Raw genomic sequence first — 22,430 nt, forward strand, 5'->3', positions numbered from 1 at the left:
TAAAGAAGATTTTTGCTAAAGATGTACTTTTTTTTTTTAAATCAGATAAATTAAAACACTTCAGATCCTTAATAAGAAAACAAAGCCTAAGCTAAATACTGGCATAATCCACAGAGGAAAAACTAAAGGAATTAAAGCCATTATTTTATTAGCTAAAGGTTTTTGTAACTCCTGGTTCCGTTAGAAACCTATAGTTGACTTGCCATTAATTATAAGTAAGCATGTGATGCTGCTTTTTTAAATACAGATACAAATAATCTTGTAATTATTTGTTTTTTTAAATAGACTGCTAAAAAGCCTACTAGGATTTCTTTAAAGCTTAAGTGAGCAAGCCAATTCAAAATGAATTTTTATTCTTTTTCTTTTCAGATTTTTAAGAAGAAACCGGACCATTTCCCATTCTTTTTCAAACACATCTTGAAGGCAGCATTAGCTGAAACCGATGGTGAATTTTCACTTCATGAACAGACAGTCCTACTACTTTTTCTTGATCACTGCTTCAATAGTTTGGTACTTACATTTTAAATTTTCAAGTTTTCTTGTTCTTTTAGATTGAGTTTACGTGAGATTACCTCTGTAGCCAATTCTTCATCCATAATAGTGGGGAATAAGGATAATGCTAAAAGCTTGATTTCAGCCACTTATTAGTAAAACCATTTTATAAGATATGTTAACTTTTTGATAGATTTGAGCTTGATACTTAGTTTTTTCTTTTTTTTTCTTTTTTTTTGAGATGGAGTTTCGATCTTGTTACCCAGGCTGGAGTGCAATGGCGCGATCTCGGCTCACTGCAACCTCTGCCTCCTGGGTTCAGGCAATTCTCCTGCCTCAGCCTCCTGAGTAGCTGGGATTACAGGCACGCGCCACCATGCCCAGCTAATTTTTTGCATTTTTAGTAGAGATAGGGTTTCACCATGTTGACCAGGATGGTCTTGATCTGTTGATCTCGTGATCCACCCACCTTGGCCTCCCAAAGTGCTGGGATTACAGGCGTGAGCCACCGCGCCTGGCCCGATACTTAGTTTTTTCTATCTAGACTCTTAAGAAAAATGATTATAAGAACTGAAACTCGAAAGGGAGAGCACACAACTGAGAAGCAGCAAGAGACTGGTTAATACGGAATTTGAGTAATGAGATCCATGCCACAAGCTGTGTATGCATACAGAAATGGAGTTTCATTACTTTTCATCATGCTTCATGCACAGGCTGAGTAGTCAGCAGGACAGTTATATTTTGAGTTGACTAATAAAGGCTGATTGTAGATGATCTTTGAAAATGTCTCATGTGTGATACGTTTTCATTCTTCATAAGATTATCTTCTTTTTTTTGAGATAGAGTCTTACTCTGTTGCCCAGGCTGGAGTGCAGTGGCTCTATCTTGGCTCACCACAGCCTCCGCATCCTGGGTTCAAGTGATTCTCCTGCCTCAGCCTCCTGAGTTTCTGGGATTATAGGCATGCACTACCACACCCAGCTAATTTTTGTATTTTCAGTAGGGACAGGGTTTCACCATGTTGATGAAGCTGGCCTTGAACTCCTGACTTCATGATCCACCTGCCTTGGCCTGCCAAAGTGCTGGGATTACAGGCGTGAGCCACTGCGCCTGGCCCCATAAGATTATCTTCTAAAAAATTAAATATTTTCAGTAATTAATATTTCATTTGAACTTTCCTACTGTGGTTATCTGATGATACATACATATTTATCTAGTGGCTCTGCATTGATAATTTACTTACAGCCATGCAGGAGAATGCATGGAGTTCTTTCTTATCCTGAAGACTGAGTGTTAATAGAGGGATGGTTATTACCTGTTTCAATGTACTACCTCACATGGATCTTTTAAAGGCATAAAAAAAGATTTATGATGTCCACTGTTATCTCTAACATTTATTAAACTAAACAGAACAAGTAGAAATATAAATAGATGTGATTTTTTGTCAGAAATGAAACAGAAACAAGATTTTATTAGTATTAGTAATTTGATGATAGTTTTAACCAACTAACCAAACTAGTTTATTATTGAAATGTTTTATCTTGTAAAATACACAGTCAATTCTTATTTGAGGTTGTTATGTTCATTTTATAAATTATCTATGAACACTGAATGAGCTAAAACTGAACCATTAGTCCTTGGGGAAATACAGGGTTAGGTTCCTGCAAGCTTTGGTCGTGACATTTTTACAACCTGTTAATACCTAGCCTTATTTTATGTGTGTTTCACTATGTTGGCCGGGATGGTCTCGATCTCCTGACATTGTGATCCTCCCGCCTTGGCCTCCCAAAGTGCTGAGATTACAGGTGTGAACTACCATGCCCGGCCTCTTTTTTTTTTTTTTTTTTTTTTTTTTGAGACAGAGTCTCGCTTTGTCACCCAGGCTGGAGTACAGTGGTGTGATTTCAGCAACTCTACCTCCTGACTTCAAGTGGTTCCCCTTCTTGGAAAACTGCATCCTCCATCTCCTGGCTTCAAGTGTTTCTCCTTCCTCTGCCTCCCCAGTAACTGAGATTACAGGTGCCCACCATGCCTGGCTAATTTTTGTATTTTTAGTAGAGACGGGGTGTCACCATGTTGGCCAGGCTAGACTTGTTTTTTACAGTATGAGAGCTGAGGGTTAAGCAGAGCATCACTTCAGTCTCACCTGAGAATGTACACATCAGGCAACTCAGAATTTTGTTTGTGCCGTCTGAATGACTGTGAAAGCACAGGAAGTATTGATTTTGGCGTTACAAATACATTTTTGTTAATATATGAATTTGCAAATACAAAATCTGTAAGTAATGAAGATGGAGTCTTTTTTTTAAAGCATTGAACTTAATATCAAAATATTAATTTGAAAATATTGGTGGCATGTTTTCCCTCCAGGTCTTAAAAAGGCAGTGTACTTCTTATGTAAAGACTTAGGTAGAAATGCTGATATGTTTATTAACTTGTTTTCTTTATGCCTAAAACAGGAAGTAGACTTGATACGGAGTCAGGTACAGCAGCTTATCTCCCTCCCAATGTGGATGGGCTTACAGGCTGTAAGTCTCTAATTTCAGAATCTTATGAATGTATGTGTTATAAGTAGAACATGTGGTTTTAGAGTCTATGGCCTTAATCTGGATATACAAGTGGTAGCTAAATACCCCTTTTCTTAGAAAAGCCACTATGCATTAGCTTATCATAGATACAGTTTTTACAGTTATAAAGTTTTTATGTACATTTGATGTTTAACTTAATGTCAGTGTTATAAAATGAAATAAGGTGGTATTTGTTGAGCTTGTAGAGAAAGGGGGTTAATTTAGCAAAATATGGATGAGACTAAATGTAGACTTGAATTTTTTTTCCTTGATTAGAATATATAGAGAGCTGTAGGAGAAGATCTGGATTGTACTTAATATTAATGACTTCCATTTTCTGTAAAGTCTTCAATGAGTAATATGTGCAGGTACCAAAACCAAATTATTACATCTTAAGTAGTTTAGTTAAAATTATCAAATTTCAGTGTCATGCTTTATTCAGAATTTCATTTCCTGCACATGTGTGTTTCTGCATATACCCAGATATGTAGACTCATTCATAAGCAGGAGTTTATGGGAATGAAAACATAAGGCACACATATATATAATTAATCCTAAAAAGTAGCAAGTGCCATAGGAGAGAATATGCTAATGAGGACATTTCCTTATTTACTTGTGATAGCTGTTTTTTGTGCATTTAGACTCATATTTTTTAAGCCTCAGTGATTGTGCTAAGTGTTGATCCATGTATTTTTCAGACTGAGCTTTTTGAGTTTTGAAATAAAAATTAATTGATTATTGAGCTTACAATCTTGATTTGTATTTTTATTAACAAGAGCTAGAGTTGAATAATTTTTAAAAATATCATTATTCATTTCTTGATTTTTAAGGTTACGTTGTTTTCAGGTTTATGACATTGCTCTATTTTGTATTTATAGATTAGAAAACTAGCAAATAGTTGATCTAATCCTTATCCTTGTAAACTTTGAGGTTACTGGTGATTTAATAACACATCTTTTCTTCAGGCACGATTGGAATTAGAATTAAAAAAGACACCTAAGCTAAGAAAATTTTGGAACTTGATTAAAAAGAATGATGAAAAGATGGATCCAGAAGCAAGAAAACAGTATGTTGGCAAAGCTTCATTTCACGTTGGCTTATTATGCTGGATTGTGGGCCTTAGATGATGTTGATTGGTTTGTTTTTTCCCTTTATATAGTGCTGAGCCCAATTAAATTATTAATAAGTGCTTTTACTTAGACTGTCGTAAGAATATTTTTCATAAAGGTCTAAAGTAGAAACTAGAACATCATGCTTTTCTTCTTTTCCTTCTTTCTGTGCTGCTAAGTATATATAGTTGCCCAGCTTTTTTTGTCCCTGCCTATTTGTCCATGTCCCATGGATGGTTCTCAATTTTCTCCATAATCTTCAGGCCATTAATATAACTTTTCTTTCTTTTTCTTACTCCTTCACTCTTAATAATGACTTTTACACACTCCAACCACCATTCATTTACTTAACAAATATTGAGTGTTTATTATTTTACCAGGTACTGCTGTAGGCTTTAGGGATACAGCAGAGAACACAATGGAGAGTAATTGCTGCTTTTGTGGAGCTTACATTCCAGTTGAGGAAGACAGCACTGAACACATAAATTGTACAGTATGTTAGATATGATACATGCTAAAGAAAAGAATAAGTCAAGTATAGGAATTAAAGGAGCAGATGAGGATGGATTTTTTTTTTTTCTTTTTTGAGACGGAGTTTCGCTCTTGTTACCCAGGCTGGAGTGCAGTGGCGCAATCTCGGCTCACTGCAACCTCTGCCTCCTGGGTTCAGGCAATTCTTCTGCCTCAGCCTCCTGAGTAGCTGGAATTACAGGTGTGTGCCACCACGCTTGGCTAATTTTTGTATTTTTTAGTAGAGACGGGATTTCACTATATTGTCCAGGCTTGTCTTGAATTCCTAACCTTGTTGTGATCTGTCCACCTCGGCCTCCCAAAGTGTTGGAATTACAGGCGTGAGCCACTGCACCTGGCCAATGGATTATTTCTAATAGTAATGTTTATTAATTAAATAAAAGTCTGTGATAACTAGTATTTATTTCATGGAACAAAGAACTAGTAGGACACAGGGGAAGGACTGGCATGCTCTCAGAGGTTTGTTTCCCTTTATCTGTTTGAGACTAATTTGTCTAACTATTTTCTTACCTCATTTACTCCCTGACTATTCCAGCAATAATATTTTTTCCCCTTTATCTTTAATTCTTCTTTTCCACTAATTTTTTTCTCTGCATATATAAACCCACATAGACACACATACACATGTATATGCTGAGGACATACTTCCTCTGGGCCTATGAGAACTTCTTTTGGCACTGTCTTATTTTTTCTTCCACTTAGAGGAGTGTACTTAACTTTTCTTCAAGCCTTGTAACTCCTACTTGAATTTTGGTTCTCATTATCCTACTCTCACCTGAAATTGCTCTTTCTGATCTCACCAGTCCACTCTACCATTTGTCATTTTGAGGATTGTTTGTTTTTTGTGTCATTTCCTTTGGACCCTCATTTGATCTTGTTGATGATACTCCATTTCTCATATGTCCCTCCTCCTTTCACCTCCATAATGTCTCTAGCTTTTTCTCTTTTTGGATATTTTTGTCTCTCTTTCCTGGCACCTACTTCTAGGGTATTGACACATTGCAAGGCTTTATCTTTTATTGTCTTTTAGTTCTACTTTCCCTTCCCTCCAGAGGTTTATGAGAAAACTCACATTCAGAGAAATAAAGTAGCTTGACTCAAAAGATAAAAATCTAGGATATGGCAGAATCGAATTTAGACCTAGTTCCTTCTGTCTACAAGCATTTTTTCCTTGACCACTTTGCAAGTAAGAAGTTAGAATTTTATTTCCTGTATGATGGAGAGCTGCCAAGGGATTTTATCAATAAAGTGATATAATCAGACTTAAATTTTGGAATTATTTCTCTGGAAGCAAGCAGTAGATTGTAAGGATGGAAGGTAATTGTAATACTCAGGTAAGAGATAGTGAGAGCTTGAACTAACACAGCAGAATTGGAGGCAAAGAGATAGTGACACAATGGAGAGTTATTTAATGGATATCGGTAAACTGTTGACTGTGAGATTGATACTATCTCATAGTCAGCAGTTTATCGATATCCATTAAGTATCTCACTGTCATCCTGGCTAGATGACTGGCTGATAGTGAGATATTCATCAAAATGGGGAATGTAAGAGGGAGGGTGGATTTGGCAGTAAAGAGAATGATTTTTGTTTTGCCTTGCCAAGTTGAGATAGCTACCAGGAGATTGAGATTATGGGATATGTATTAAATGCCACATTCGTATAGGTACATCTGTAGATAATAATGGAAGCTATGAATATGGGTGAGATTATTTAGTGAGGTAAATAAGCCATGAAGAGTGGGATGAGGATAAAAGGAAACGAAACCTGGAGTTACACTGGTAGTTTTTGAAAATAGGGAAGAACTAAAAAACTGCATGTCAGAGATGAGTTTGGGAGTAAGGGAATGACAGTTTCAGGAAGAGAATATTATAATCAGAGTAGCAGTATCCCTTCTTTAATATTCAGTTTCAATCCATCTCTTTCATAGTATCTTTGTAACCAACAGCCTCTTGATTGGGCAAATCAAATGATATTTTTGCAATATTTGACTGCATTTTGGGGGAGGAATTAGGTGGAATCTTCCTCTCATTGCCTCAGTGTGGTTTCATCCTCAGTCTCTCTGGTCCTGACTTCTTTTGTGACTTTCCACTATGTAACTGCTTCCTGTATGCTTCTACTTGGACTCATTGTTACGAACTCATATTTGGTGTAACTAAATAATACTCATTGTTTTTTCTCCCCAAATTCACCCTTTTGTTCAGTTTCTCTTAATTCTCCCAGCCAGTTAGACTTGGAATGCTCCAGTTTTTTGACTAATTATATCCAGCCAGCCCTGTTGGATTCACCTTTTGTCCTTCCTCTCTTTTCTTGTCTAGTCACACTGCTGTCATCAGAATTCAGGCCCTATAGCATCTTGACTAAACTACCATAGTAATTTCCCACTTGGTCTTTCTCTAGCTTTCCTACACCAATGTAGCCTCCCTAGCCTTTTTCATAGAATATTCCTACTTACAAGCTTTCAATCATTTCTTAGTTCCCACTGAATAAACTCTAAACTTCTTACAAGGCTTTCAGAAGCTTCCAGCTGTTTCCCATGACTCCTGCAAATCACTGGACTACTCTAGTCATTGTTTCTTAAACATTCCTTTCCTAAGTCCCTTTCCTCTTCACTCCATTTAATTGAGTATTAACCATATAAACACACTTCCAGACCAACTACTTTAGACCACAGTGCTTTCATCTGAACTCCTAGAACACATGCTTTATGATTTTTTTTTTGCAACACCAGCTGTTTATGTAATGATTGGGATGTGTATAGTTGTTTAGGATGTAGGTTCTACAGTCAGACTTACCTAGATTCCACACTCACTTGCTGTATGACTTTGGGCAAGTTACTTCACCTCTAAACCTCATTGTGAAATCTGGACAATAGTACCCATTTCCGAGGACTGTTACCAATATTAAATGAGATGTGAAGTGTTTAGCATAGCTCAGATCCTGGCACAATGGATGCTTAATTAATGTCAGGCAGTTTTATTGATTGCATAGTGGCATGTATACTAATTATGTTTATAGTGTATGACTTGTTATTGCAAGTAGATAGCCATTCTCCTTCTTTGTATTTCCAGCAGGACTGTTATAAGCACTTACAGCTATATAATACTTGACACAAGTTTGTCCATTAATTGATGTATCTTAAAGTAGTAATGAATAGAAAATTATTTTTTAAACATTTGATTTTTAGCTATTGTAATACTGTATTATATATACTTAATACTTAAATATTAAAATGTAATACTATTCATCTTGTTTCAACTACATTAAATGTGAGATTTTTAATGGTAAGGGCAGACTATAAATGGAATTTTGAAACTTCTTTCTTGGTCTGACTCATAAATCACAAGTGAAAACGTTTGGCCTGGCGTGGTGGCTCACACCTGTGATCCCCAGCACTTTGGGAGGCCAAGGCGGATGAATCACAAGGTCAGGAGTTCAAGACCAGCCTGACCAAGATGGTGAAACCCCATCTCTACTAAAAATACTAAAATTAGCTGGGCATAGTAGTAGGCACCTGTAGTCCCAGCTACTTGAGAGGCTGAGGCAGGAGAATCACTTGAACCTGGGAGGTTGCAGTAAGCTGAGATCGCACCACTGCACTTCAGCCTAGGCAACAGAGTGAGACTCCATCTCAAAAAAGAAAAAAAAGAAAGTGTTCACAGTGAGAAAAGGAGATGCTTGATTAGGTGGCTTATTAAGTCAGTAATGTGACTCTCCTTTTCTTTATATAGCACTATGTTTACATAGAAAGAAGAAGGTGGGCATTCAAGTTATAGTTCCAGCTTCACAGACAAATGAACAGTTGAACAGTATAGGAAAGCCATGGTCAACATTTAAAATTTACTTTGGAAATGACTATTTTTCAAAAATAATTGGTCAATGATCTTTCTGATTTTAGGGCCTATCAAGAGAGGAGATTTCTTTCACAACTCATCCAGAAGTTTATTTCTGTGCTGAAATCAGTCCCACTTTCTGGTAACTATCTTCTTTTTCGCTCAGTGCATTTGTGAAATTATCATATAGCTTCCTCTTTGGTATTTACTCATCTCTAAAAACTGCTTTTGGAATGATTTTGATTTATATTGGCAAAGTGTATGTCTTCTCCTTTTTAAATGTATTACCAGTCTGAACATTGGGACTGCCTTTAAGGGTTATGTTATGCTATGTTATGCTATGCTTATGCTTATGCTTATGCTATGCTATGCTATGCTATGCTATTTAGTTGAGACGGAATCTTGCTCTGTCACCCAGGCTAGAGTGCAGTGTGGCACAATCTTGGTTCTCTGCAACCTCTGCCTCCTGGGTTCAAGGGATTCTCCGGCCTCAGCCTCCTGAGTAGCTGGGATTTCAGGCATGTGCCACCATGCCCAGCTAGTTTTTGTATTTTTGGTAGAGACAGGGTTTCACCGTGTTGGCCAGCTGGTCTCGAACTCCTGACTTCAAGTGATCAGCCCCCCTCTGCCTCCCAGAGTGCTGGTATTGGAAGTGTGAGCCACCGTGCCTGGCCTAAGGGTTATTTTAAAGGTACCGGTGTGGTTATTGAAATAATCATTTATGTAGCAAATATTTTTATCACCTAATTATTAGATTTAAGTCCTGTCCAAGGTGCTGGGATACAGTTGTGAACAGGAAAATTACAGACCATATTTGCATGTTATTTATAATTGGATGCTGAATAGTATTTTTAAGTCCTTTGATACTGTTTGGAGGAAAAATGGAGAAATACTGAGATATGAGCTAAAAGACTAAATATAAGGATTTTCCTCCATCATAGCCCCATTTATTGATTTAAAAAGTAAATATATACTATGTAGAGTATATACTATATTAAAATATATAAAATATAATTAAAATATAATTGTTTAATATTTTAAAGTGGAATATAATCTAAGGACAGCTCTATAGGCATACCATATTTATGTTTTTGCATCAGAGAGTGTAGCTTTTAAAAAAATACAATGGAATGAGTTATAAACACTGACATTCCAAATAATATTTTGCAACTGAAAATCATAGCTACAATTCAGTGAGGAGTTGCTACCAATGCAGTAAATCAGTTGTATCTGATTTGGAGCACAATACTACTGCTGGCATTAGTATAAAGAAAACATCTTATGCTTATAATCTTGACACTTAGTATTAGTATATCTAAATCTTTCCACTGAGTGCCTTCATATCTGGAAAGAGGACTAAGATTGGGTTTTCTTGGCGTGAAGAGTAACAAGTTCTTTGAGCTACTAATATCTGTGGAACTAATGTCTATAATAAAAATTGATATCTCTAACTGTGGAATGTTTATCTAGGGTCATTTACATTTCAAAAACAAGAACATAGGGCCTGTAGCAATTAAATAGCCTACAAAACACTTGCTATTGCCACTATTATTTATAGTGGCAATAGCAAGTGTTTTGTAGGCTATTTATTGTCAGAAAATAAGTTTTTTTTTTTTTTTTTTTTAAGACTGAGTCTCATTCTGTCTCCCAGGCTGGAGTGTAGTGGGGCAATCTCAGCTCACTGCAACATCTGCCTCCTGGGTCCAAGTGATTCTCCTGCTTCAGCCTCCCAAGTAGCTGGGACTACATACAGGTGCACACCACCATGCTCGGCTAAGTTTTGTATTCTCAGTAGAGATTGGGTTTTGCCATGTTGGCCAGGCTGGTCTCGAACTCCTGACCTCAAGTGATCTGCTCACTTTGGCCTCCCAAAGTACTGGGATTACATGCCTGAGCCACCACACCTGGCCAGTAAACATCAGTATTAATTTTGAGTTTTTATCAAAATTTTTTAGTTTGCTGGCAAAGGAACTAACAGGATAATGACAATAATGTACCAGTTTAGAATGGGTATGAAGATAGATGGATTATATAGTTAGCAAAGAGAAGGCAAATTTTTCAAAGATTTTAAGAAGGATTGTAGTTTCCTTTTAAAATAGGGTCATTAGGGTGGGCATGGTGGCTCACACCTATAATCCCAGCACTTTGGGAAGTGCAGATGGGCAGATCACGAGGTCAGGAAATCGAGACCATCCTTGCCAACATGGTGAAACCCGTGTCTACTAAAATACAAAAACTTAGCCGGGTGTGGTGGGCTCACTTGTAGTCCCAGCTGCTTGGGAACCTGAGGCAGGAGAATTGCTTGAACCTGGGAGGTGGAGGTTGAAGTGAGCTGATAGATATCATGCCACTGTACTCCAGCCTGGTGACAGAGCAAGACTCCATCTCATACATACATACATACATAAAATAAAATAGGGTCATTAAAAATGGCATGCCCAGATGAGTAGTTGGAAATCTGTGTAGGATAACATCTGTCTAGATGTTAAGATTGCTTTCAGAAGGGAAAGAAATTACAGTATACCTGAGAAAAATAAGGATATATTTGTGTTTGAAATTGGGATAACAAGGTTTCTACATTAGGCAACATGCCCAGTATGACTAGCTAACATAAAAACATGGAACTCTATTCACCAGAGCACAGAACTTGAGCACCATGCATTATTTTCTGATTTTAAATAGGCCATTGCCAGTAATTTCTCAAGACATAAATAAAGATATAGAATTCAGAATTTGCTCACTCTTCTAGTTTGGGAAAAAATGTTTTCTTTGGCAGTTATAATAACAAAAGATAGGAAAAAGATAAGTTTGAATGGACTTAATTTAAAAATTGCTCCTTTTAATTTTTATTTTAAACAGTTGTATATGTATGTCTCAGAAAACCTGGGTTCCAGTTCTAACCAGCCTTTATAGTTTTACTCCTTTATCAGGTCATTTTCTCTGATCGTGTTTTTCTTACCTGGGAAATGAAAATCTAGAACAGATGCTTCCAAAGGTCTTTTCCAGCTAATAAATTCTATAATTCTGTTATTTCAGGGTTTGGATTATGGGGATATATATGCTAGCTGAAAAAGTTCCAGTTAACATTTCTGTATATATTAATCACCAAAGTATTCACATTTCTTGCTTTGCATTAAGCTTTTTGTTTTTCTGTACACTACAAATAAATAAATGGATTTATATTTAAGCAATTGTAGGATGCCTTCTATATGTCTGGCACTGGATGTTAGTCACTGCTGTAAGTCCTTAAACTAAGTAGAAACAGGGAACTTAAAATTATCTTTGTTTTAATTGAAACCAACTTGACAGGATGGTTTTAGTTGGTAAAATGGTAGGCCATTTCCTGACATTAGAAAAAAAGCTTGTACTTTGAAAGAATTTCATGCCCCAAGGTTGTAATTATTTTAAAACAAAAATAAATGTTTGTAAAAATCGTATATCATGCTCATAAATAGTATATAATAAGCTAGTTATTTAAAAGGTATTTTTATTGTTCTTTGTGTCATTGGCATTCTAATATTAAAGTAATACATGTACAGTGGAAAAATGTCCTAAAAATCACCTCTCAAATTAGTTTCAGTGCATTTTAAAGGGGTATGTGTGTGTGTGTAGATATACATATGTGTGTGTGTTTATACATATGAGAAAACTCAGAAGTTTAGAATGTAAAGACAAGAAAGTGGAGCAAAAACTGATATAAAACTACCTTCTAGTTTTTATATCTCTAAGTTTTTTCAAATCTAATTAAATACAGATTTTTTAAAGTTAATACTTTTAAAATATCTTTGCAAACCTGATTTTTAAAATGTGCTTCTGACCCAAGCTAGATGTGTTATTTTCTCATATTTATAGAGTTAAGTGTCAGGGGAAGGTCTGGCTTAAAAATAAATGTATGTGAGATCATCATTCTAAATCATAGTCCAATTCTGATAAATAAAAGACAAATGACTTTATTAAATAACTGCCAGTTTTCAGAAACAGCATGCAAAAATCACCTAGTAAGAACATTCTAACATGCCTTCTCTTTTATATCTAGAACCTGTCACTATGGACAAAGTTCATTACTGTGAAAGATTCATTGAACTTATGATTGATCTAGAGGTAAGAAATCTACAATCTACAGTGACTTTTTTGTTATATAATCGTTGGGTGGGTCTAACATTAAGCATATGACTATGTAGGAAGTATTTTTTTTCTTTTTTTTTTTTTTAAAAGACGGGGCGTCACCATGTTGGTCAGGTTGGTCTTGAACTCCCGACCTCAGGTGATCCGCCCGCCTTGGCCTCCAAAGTGCTTGGATTACAGGCATGAGCCACCACTCCTGGCCCCTATTTTTTCCCTTTTTTAGAGACAGGGTCTTGCTCTGTCATGAAGGCTAGAATGCAGTGGTGCCATCTTCTTGGCTCACTGCAACCTCTGCCTCACAGGCCTCAACTGATCCTCCTGCCTCAGAGCCCTGAGTAGCGGAGACTACAGGTGTGCACTGCTATGCCCAGCTAATTTTTTTTTTATTTTTTGTAGAAACAGGGTTTCTTCGTATTGCCCATGCTGTTCTAGAAATCTTGGGATCAAGCAATTCTTTCACCTTGGCCTCCTAAGTAGGAGGATCGCTTAGGATTATAGATGTGAGCTACTGTGCCTGGTCTATATGAAGTATTTCTTCATCACCTCAAACTGGTTTTACTTTGTACCTGTTTCAAGGTGTCATTTAGAGAAGGAAGTCACAATTAGTTGACCCTTGAGGATTTCAAATGACTGACTCATCTACTGTGGGCTGTTAGTTGTAGAAAAAGCATGACATAGTATAGTTATTAAACATGAATCCAGCAGTGACAATTTATTTTGTGTCATACTCTATATGACACAAAATATACCCCTCATGTAGAGTTTTCTATAATGTCTGAAGTCATAGGTTTCTAACTGTCTCTTTAAATAATCTTACTTTTCTAAATGTGCCCAATGTGAAGAAAAATACAGCTGCTGTGTGCAGTTTTTTAAAATGGAGATGCTTAAAAAAAAACAAAACAAAAACAAGATTTCATAATGAGGTACAGGATTTGTGGCAAATTCAGTTACAGAATTGGAATAGTTCAGATTGGATTGATTTCCTTTCCTTTTTCTTATTAATGTGGGATATTGAAAGAAAATTTGTTCCTTATCTGGAGAAGTAAGGTGGTTTCTTGATATGCGTATTAGTGTATTAGACTAGCAGTCATTCATGAGATCTTTCAAATTCTAGCTCTGCCAGTAACTAATTTATAACTTCTGAGGATCTCAATAACCTCATCTATAAAATGCTGATGTTTGATTAGATTAGTGATTTTCAAGCTATGGTATAGGGGAACAAAGGAGAGGAAACAAAGACAGGATTCTCCACATAGGAACTTGTACTTCCTTTTTTCTCAGAGCAGCTCCACTTTTAAACTTACACACAGTACATATTGTGATTTTACATAGAATTTTGTTGGAAAACTACTGGCCGAGGTGATCTGGTGATCTGTGAGATTCCTTTTAGTGCGAGATTTTTTTTTCTTTTTTTCTTTTTTTGCGACAGAGTCTGGCTCTTTGGCCCAGGCTGGAGTGTAGTGGCACTAACTCGGCTTGTGGCAACCTCCACCTCCTGGGTTCAAGCAATTCTTCCTGCCTCATCCTCCTGAGTAGCTCGGATTACAGTTGCCCATCCCCAAACCCAGCTAATTTTTGTATTCTTAGTAGAGACAGGGTTTTGCCACCTTGGCCAGGCTAGTCTCAAACTCCTGACCTCAGGTAATCTACCCACCATGGCCTCCCAAGTTGCTGGGATTATAGGCATGAGCCACTGTGCCCTCCCCTTATTTTCAGTTTTATCTTAAAAGTTCTTTTATCAGCCCGGCGCAGTGGCTCACCCCTGTAATCCCAGCACTTTGGGAGGCCGGGACAGGTGGATCACGAGGTCAAGAGATCGAGACCATCCTGGTCAACAAGGTGAAATCCCGTCTCTACTAAAAATACAAAAAATTAGCTGGGCATGGTGGTGCGTTCCTGTAATCCCAGCTACCCAGGAGGCTGAGGTAGGAGAGTTGCCTGAACCCAGGAGGTGGAGGTTGCGGTGAGCCGAGATTGCGCCGTTGCACTCCAGCCTGGGTAACAAGAGCAAAACTCCATCTTTAAAAAAAAAAAAGAAAAGTTCTTTTATCATTACTATTGTTATTGTTTTTTTTTTTTTTTGAGGCAGAGTCTTACTCTGTCGCCCAGGCTGGAGTGCAGTGGCGATCTTGGCTGACTGCAACTTCTGCCTCTTGGGTTTAAGCGATTTTCCTGCCTCAACCTCCCAAGTAGCTGGGATTACAGGTGTCTGTCACCACGCATGGCTAATTTTTGTATTTTCAGTAGAGACGGTGTTTTACCATGTTGGCCAGGTTGGTCTTAAACTCCTGACCTCAAGTGATCTGCCCCACTTGGCCTCCCAAAATGCTGGGATTATAGGCATGAGCCACTGCCCCCAGCATTATTATTGTTTTTAAAACCAAAAAACATTGCCACTGGGTTTATTTACAGCATGAAGGGACCTCTTGCATTGTGTACAGTGTGTCTATTGGAAGGTTGGAGGGTACTTTGTATGTGATTAATACTCATGAGTTAAATATCAGTAGATTGTACTTATAGCTGTGGAATTCTCTACATGTAAACTTACTGTTATGATGTTTGTTTTTCCCAGGCCCTACTACCCACAAGGCGCTGGTTTAATACTATCCTGGATGACTCCCACCTTCTGGTTCACTGTTACCTTTCCAATCTTGTTCGAAGAGAAGAGGATGGCCATCTTTTTTCCCAGGTGAGTATTGATGTATCTGAATGTATTTATTGTTTTACTTTCTAAATTTATCTTTTCTTTGCCACACAACTGGGATAACACAAACTGTTAGTTATTTTAAAGTCATGTGTTAACTTGCAAAATGAATGTATTCTCATACAGGTTTCCTCTAGTAATTATATAACTTTTTGTTAATTATATGTGATTTTTATTATTGAACTAAATTATGATTTGGGGAATAGAGTCACAGATGTTTACAATTTTGATATTATGTGACATATAGTAGTTGATGTGTATTAATTTTAAATGAACTATGCCCCAATCCTATGGCTCTGTTTTTCCTTTTTTTTTTTTGAGAAAGAGTCTTGCTCTGACACCCAGGCTAGAGTGCAGTGGCGCCATGTTGGTTCACTGCAAACTCCGCCTCCCAGGTTCAAGCAATTCTCCTGCCTCAGCCTCCCAAGTAGCTGAGATTATAGGCACCCGCCACTGTGCCTGGCTAATTTTTGGATTTTTAGTAGAGATGTGGTTTCACTATCTTGGCCAGGCTGGTCTCAAACTCCTGACCTCGTGATCCACCCTCCTCGGCCTCCCAAAGTGCTGGGATTACAGGCATGAGCCACCATACCTGGCTGGCTCTGTCTTTCTGTAAGATGATGGTGACAGAGTATTGATAGCGTAGAAATGTGCATACTTCTTTGAATAAGGAAGCTGCAAATGCACTTAACTTTGTTGTTTTGGGTAGGAAGACACGGTATTTCACATTTTCTGTTATGTCATGCAGAAGAAAGCATTTCTTTTTTTTTTTTTTGAGATGGAGTCTCACTCTGTCAAGTGCAGTGGCACGATCTCAGCTCACTGCATCCTCCCGACTCCTGGGTTCAAGTGATTCTCCTGCCACAGCCTCTTGAGTAACTGGGATTACAGGCACCCACCACTACACTCAGCTAATTTTTTGTGTATTTAGTAGAGACAGGGTTTTACAATGTTGGCCAGGCTGGTCTTGAACTCCTGACCTCATGATTCACCCCCCGCAGCCTCCCAAAGTGCTGGGATTACAGGGTGAGCCAGTGCGTCCAGCCTGAAAGCATTTCATTTTCTTTTGTGTTGTTTTGTTTTGTTTATGGAGACAGTCTTGCTCTGCCACCCAGGCTGGAGTGCAGTGGTCATCCGAGCTGGAGTGCAGTGGCAGTGGCACGATCTCAGCTCACTGTAGCCTCTGCCTTCTGTGTTCAGGTGATTCTTCTGCCTCAGCCTCTCCAGTAGCCAGGATAACAGGCATGCCCCACCATGCCTGGGTAATGTTTTGTATTTTTAGTAAAGACAGGGTCTCACCAGGTTGCCCAGGTGGTCTCAAACTCAGCTCAGGCAATCTGCCCACCTTGGCCTCCCAAAATGCCAGGATTACAGGCATGAGACACTGCATCCAACAGAAGAAAGCATTTCTAACAAACTTTTAATGCTATCTTTCAATGAGATCATAGTTGGAGATACATTTTTGGTATGTGTTTACATATCCCCTTTGTTCTTTTGTATCTGTGAGCATTCCTCTTACTCTCTTTAAATTTCTGTCTAGTGATTTGTCACATATATTAAAATACCTTAAAATCATAATATCTGATCTGCCATAGGTTAGATCTAAAAATAATAAAGATTTGGGGTAAGTGCAGCAAATAGGCTCTGTTGATGCTGCTGCTACAGGGCAGGACATCAGAGCCTCATTAGCAAGAGAAATTAAGCCAAAGGACTTTGATGGCCATGGAGAAAAAATAATAATTTAGCTTTCCCCATCTTACTGTTTTTACCTAAGCACATAATGAATTCCAAAACTCGTATTTAGGATTTTAAATAAGAAACCCCAGGAGTTCCCTCTAGTGCTATAGTTTTATAAATTTTCAGTGATGTAGATAAGACAGGTTTTGTTTGATTAGAATGCTGGGCTTCTTTAGATTACTTCCTTAATGTCTCTTAAGTATTGGGATTGCAGTATAAGTTTTTCTTTGCAGAAGTAGACCATGTATATGAAATAGACTGAACAATTTATTCACATACTTTATTTTCACATAAAGAAAACATTTTTACTTGGATATGTTCTAAAAGCTTTTTTGTAATGTTTACGGTCCTGAGTTTTTCAGCCCCTCTAAGCTGCTATATGAACTTGTTTATTATTTTGAATAGTATTGTGCTTCTTGCCCTTATGTTCTCATGATTTATTCATTTAAATTTATTTAAATGTGTGTGTTTTTTTTTTTTTTTTTTTTTTAGCTTTTGGACATGCTTAAATTCTATACTGGTTTTGAAATTAATGACCAAACTGGAAATGCTCTGACGGAGAATGAGATGACCACAATTCACTATGATAGAATTACTTCTCTACAGGTAATTAAAATACATTATAGCCTTTGTGTATGTTTCATAAAATTGTGTCATCCTACAGTTTAGGTTTTGTGTAGGTACAGATTGAAAATGATGTTAATTTAATATTGTTTTTATCCTCAACATTTTTAATGTTTCTTTTTCCAATGAATTCTCAAAAAATAGAACTTTCTTTTACAGCCTTTTTAAATCCGGTGAATCAGTATACTGATATTTGCTACTTGGAAATGCAAGTTACTGAGCCAGTTTGGTGTATTTAAATATTAACTCTATTGTCAGATTTATTAAAGAGTATTTCAACATTTGGCAGGATGTTGTGTAAGGATTTTGCACATTTAAGATGAACACATATGATGGGGCTAAAATTTACTAATGTAGTTCAGATATGCCCAAAAAGTACCTTCATTTGTTTTTTATTGCTGATCTTATCTTATTCTTGAGCTCCAGTTTCTCTCATGGCAGAAGGAAGTTTTGTCAGTTTAAAGTAATGCAGCTATTTCTGTTTTAAAGAGTCTTTTGAGGGGGGTAAAGATTCACCGCAAACCCTTTTGTAATCAAGTTGGCTATCTCTTAAGACATATGTTCTGCGAAGTTGGAGGCATCATGCTACCTGACTTCAAACTATATTACAAGGCTATAGCCACCAAAATAGCATGGTGCTGATACAAAAACAGACATATAGACTAGTGGAACAGATTGGAGACCTCAGAAATAATATCACACATCTACAACCATCTGATCTTCGACAAACCTGACAAAAGCAAGCAATGGGGAAAGGATCTCCTATTCAGTAAATGGTGCTGGGAAAACTGCCGAGCCACATGCAGAAAAGTGAAACTGGATCCCTTCCTTACACTTTATACAAAAATTAACTCAAGATGGATTAAAGACTTAATTGTAAAGCCCAAAACCATAAAAACCCTAGAAGAAGACCTAGGCAATACCATTCATGACATAGGCTTGGGCAAAGGCTTTATGACAATAACACCAAAAACAATTGCAACAAAATCCAAAATTGACAAATGGGATCTAATTAAACTTACGAGCTTCTGTACAGCAGAAGAAACTATCATCAGAGTGAACAGGCATCCTACAGAATGGGAGAAAATTTTTGCAATCTACCTATCTGGACAAAGGTCTAATATCCAGAATTTATAAGGAATTTAAACATTTATAAGAAAAAAACAACCTCATCAAAAAGGGGACAAAGGGCATGAACAGACACTTCTCAAAGGAAGACATTTATGCGGCCAAAGAACATATGAAAAAAAGCTCAACATCACTGGTCATCAGAGAAATGCAAATCAAAACCACAATGAGATACCATATCATCTCACGCCAGTCAGAATGGCAATTATTAAAAAGTCTGGAAACAATAGATGCTGGCAAGGCTGTGGAGAAATAGGAATGCTTTTACACTGTTGGTGGGAGTGTAAATTAGTTCAACCATTGTAGAAGACAGTGTGGTGATTTCTCAAGGATCTAGAACCAAAAATATCACTTGACGCAGCAATCCATTCACTGACTGTATACCCAAAGGAATATAAATCATTCTGCTGTAAAGACACATGCACATGTATGTTTATTGCAGCAGTGTTTGCAATAGCAAAAACATGAACCCAACCCAAATGTTCCTTAATGGTAGACTGGATAAAGAAAATGTGGTACATATACACCATGGAATACTATGCAGCCATAAAAAGGAATGAGATCATGTCCTTTGCAGGAACATGGATGAAGCTGGAAGCTGTCATTTTCAGCAGACTAACACAGGAACAAAAAACCAAACACCGCATGTTGTCACTCCTAAGTAGGAGTTGAACATTGAGAATGCATGGACACAGAGAGGGGAACGACACACACCAGGACCTGTTGGGGGTGGGGGCTGAGAGGAGGGAACTTAGAAGACAGTCAATAGGTGCAGCAAACTACCATGGCACATGTATACCTATGTAACAGAACCTGCACATTCTGCATATGTACCCCCCCTTTTATTTAAGAAGAAATTTAAAAAAAAATTGTGTAAAAAGAAAAAAATCTCTGTTTTCCTTCTTTCCTACTAGGTGTGTAGAGACACTAAAATACCTTATTGTTTTGGAAGAGGAGTTAATTCAGATGTCTTTTCTTGCTTTTTTTTTTTAGAGCATTAGTGTTTTTTGTCCCATCTCTGTCCTTGGAATGACCACAGCTGGTATGGCATGTGGTCTATTGTATTGACACAGGCAAGGCTTCATGATTACTCTCAAGGAACTTGGCTATGTCCCTGTTGAGGAGGCCCCAACTTTGCTTGATGGTGCTAGCATTCTCCTGAGGGCTGACTCTTGTTTATTTCCTTATTTACATAGTTATTCTCGTGCTTGGGTTGCAGAGTCATTTGCCATTGTGTGCAGTAATCCCATAATCTCATGGCAAGCTCACTCGTGGCAACCTTGGTAACCTTCTGTGTCATCCACTTGGAACACATGAAAACTTCTGGATTTTTTCTGTGCTACATGGGCATCAAGGAAGACAAGTCACTTTCTTGTAATGCTACTATTTGTTTTGTTTTTTTCTTTTCTTTCTTTTTTTTTTTTGAGACGGAGTTTCGCTCTTGTTACCCAGGCTGGAGTGCAATGGCGTGATCTCGGCTCACCGCAATTTCTGCCTCCTGAGTTCAGGCAATTCTGCTACCTCAGCCTCCTGAGTAGCTGGGATTACAGGCACGCGCCGCCATGCCCAGCTAATTTTTTGTATTTTCTTTTAGTAGAGACGGGGTTTCACCATGTTGACAGGATGGTCTCGATCACTTAACCTCCTGATCCACCCGCCTCGGCCTCCCAAAGTGCTGGGATTTCAGGCTTGAGCCACTGCGCCCGGCCCTATTTCTGTTTTCTTGCAGCTTACCCTGTGTTGGTTTAGAGTGTTACCCTGTGAGGTCTTCTCTTCCCAGAGTTCCAAACAAAAGCAAGGCATACACATAATGTTTTTGGTCTCTCCTTCAAGTTCTCTCTGCAGCTGGAGTTTCCCTTGGGACTTTCTTTTAGTCTTATTAGACCTGTTCTTGATAATCAAGTGTGTATTTGATTTTTTCTCCTCTTCTATCAATGAAGCTAGCCTTTGTGGCTATATTCATATATATAGACCATCCTTTTAGATGTCAAAACCTGAACACCATCTTTATGTTTTTTACATTTCTGCTATGATAGTTGTAGTTTTTCTCTTTTTATTACATGCTGCTGTCTGATTAAGATACAAGTCGCGTAAAAGAAGCATGTAAGAAAGAGAAATGTGTTAATATTTTTAGAAAATATTATTTTTATTATTAAATTGTAGATGTGTATATTAATATGTAGACATTAATGATTGATATTTTTTGCTGTTATTTTCCAGAGAGCTGCTTTTGCACATTTCACTGAACTCTATGATTTTGCCCTCTCAAATGTGGCAGAAGTAGATACTCGGGAATCCTTGGTCAAGTTTTTTGGACCTCTTAGGTAAAACAACATGAAAAAACTATATATCCTTTTTTTGTATCATGCTCCCTCAATTATACTTGTCTTTATTGCTTTTAATCATTTTATACTACTTTAGGTAATATTACTTATTATTTCACTCTTTACTGACGTCTATAACTAGTGCTTCTCTCTAGCAGTTTTGTGTCTTTGAGCCAGTTAACTGCAATTATCCATATATTTTTGGTAAAGTTTCTATTTTTTATAATGTATACAATTTTCCTAGATCTTAATTTTTCTAAAGTAGAACATAAAGCTGGTCAATCTCATCAGTCATAAACCACATACAACAAAAACCAATAAATATTTGTATGTGTGATATTAGAGGTGTGACTTAGGGAAATTTTTGCATGTTTAGCATTTATAAAATTAGTAATTTCCTCTGGCACTTAGCTATCTGCTAATATATCCTTTTGAAAATAGTAATAATAATAGCATACATTTATTTACTATGTGATAGAATTCTGTTAAGTATGTAAACAATTCTTAAAATACTCATGCTAGAAGTAGGTACCATTTTATATATAAGGTATCTGAGGCATAGAATAGTTAAGTAATTTGCCTAGGTTACACAGCAAGTAAGTGGCAGAGATACAGTTTAAACCTGGATAGTGTGATTTCCAAGTCCTAATTTACTTTTAACTACTATGCTGTGTCATCTCCCAGCTCTTGGGAGAAATTATGTGTAGTTCCTTGACTATTTAAAATGTAATAAACTGAGGTTGGTTTGGTTGTTCATTCTCATATGAGGATTTAATATAACTGATAACACATAGATTCATTTCATTCTTTTAAATAACTACGTAGAGTTCCATTAAACAGGACCACCTTTTTTTTTTTGATATGGAGTATCGCTCTTTCGCCTAGGCGGGAGTGCAGTGGTGCCATCTTGGCTCACTGCAACCTCTGCCTCCCGGGTTCAAGCATGTTTTCTGCCTCAGCCTCCTGAGTAGCTGGGACTAGATGTGCGTGCCACCACACCCAGCTATGTTTTTGTATATTTAGTAGAGATGGGGTTTCGCCATGTTAGTTAGGGATGGTCTCAATCTCCTGACCTTGTGATCCACCCACCTTGGACTCTCAAAGTGCTGTGATTACAGACGTGAACCACTACGCCCAGACCCACCATACTATTTTTTTTTAAAGTCAATCTGTTGGTGAAACTTTTTTTTTTTTTTTTTTTCAGACAGAGTCTCCCTCTGTTGGCCAGACTGGAGTGCCAGGCTGGAGTGCAGTGG

At 37.4% G+C, this 22,430-nt stretch overlaps 1 protein-coding gene across 6 annotated transcripts in view; it reads left to right on the forward strand.

Annotated features, from left to right (window-relative positions):
- AQR (aquarius intron-binding spliceosomal factor) overlaps positions 1 to 22,430 on the forward strand; it is a 130,320-nt gene that overhangs the window by 24,877 nt on the left and 83,013 nt on the right. For 4 of the 6 annotated variants that reach the window (XR_013521053.1, XR_013521054.1, XM_009005600.5 and 1 more), the window contains 8 exons: positions 370 to 510; positions 2,952 to 3,020; positions 4,025 to 4,125; positions 8,598 to 8,674; positions 12,569 to 12,633; positions 15,230 to 15,346; positions 17,591 to 17,704; positions 21,071 to 21,174. Coding sequence is in view for 4 of the 6 variants with exons in the window: in XM_009005600.5 (XP_009003848.1) it covers positions 370 to 510; positions 2,952 to 3,020; positions 4,025 to 4,125; positions 8,598 to 8,674; positions 12,569 to 12,633; positions 15,230 to 15,346; positions 17,591 to 17,704; positions 21,071 to 21,174 (788 nt within the window). In the remaining 2 variants the exon portion in view is untranslated. The remainder of the gene's footprint in view (positions 1 to 369; positions 511 to 2,951; positions 3,021 to 4,024; positions 4,126 to 8,597; positions 8,675 to 12,568; positions 12,634 to 15,229; positions 15,347 to 17,590; positions 17,705 to 21,070; positions 21,175 to 22,430) is intronic. The other 2 variants (XM_078334410.1, XM_078334411.1) reach the window with 1 other exon arrangement.

Source organism: Callithrix jacchus, chromosome 8 (genome assembly GCF_049354715.1).
Source record: "Callithrix jacchus isolate 240 chromosome 8, calJac240_pri, whole genome shotgun sequence".
NCBI classification, from domain to species: Eukaryota; Metazoa; Chordata; class Mammalia; order Primates; family Cebidae; genus Callithrix; species Callithrix jacchus.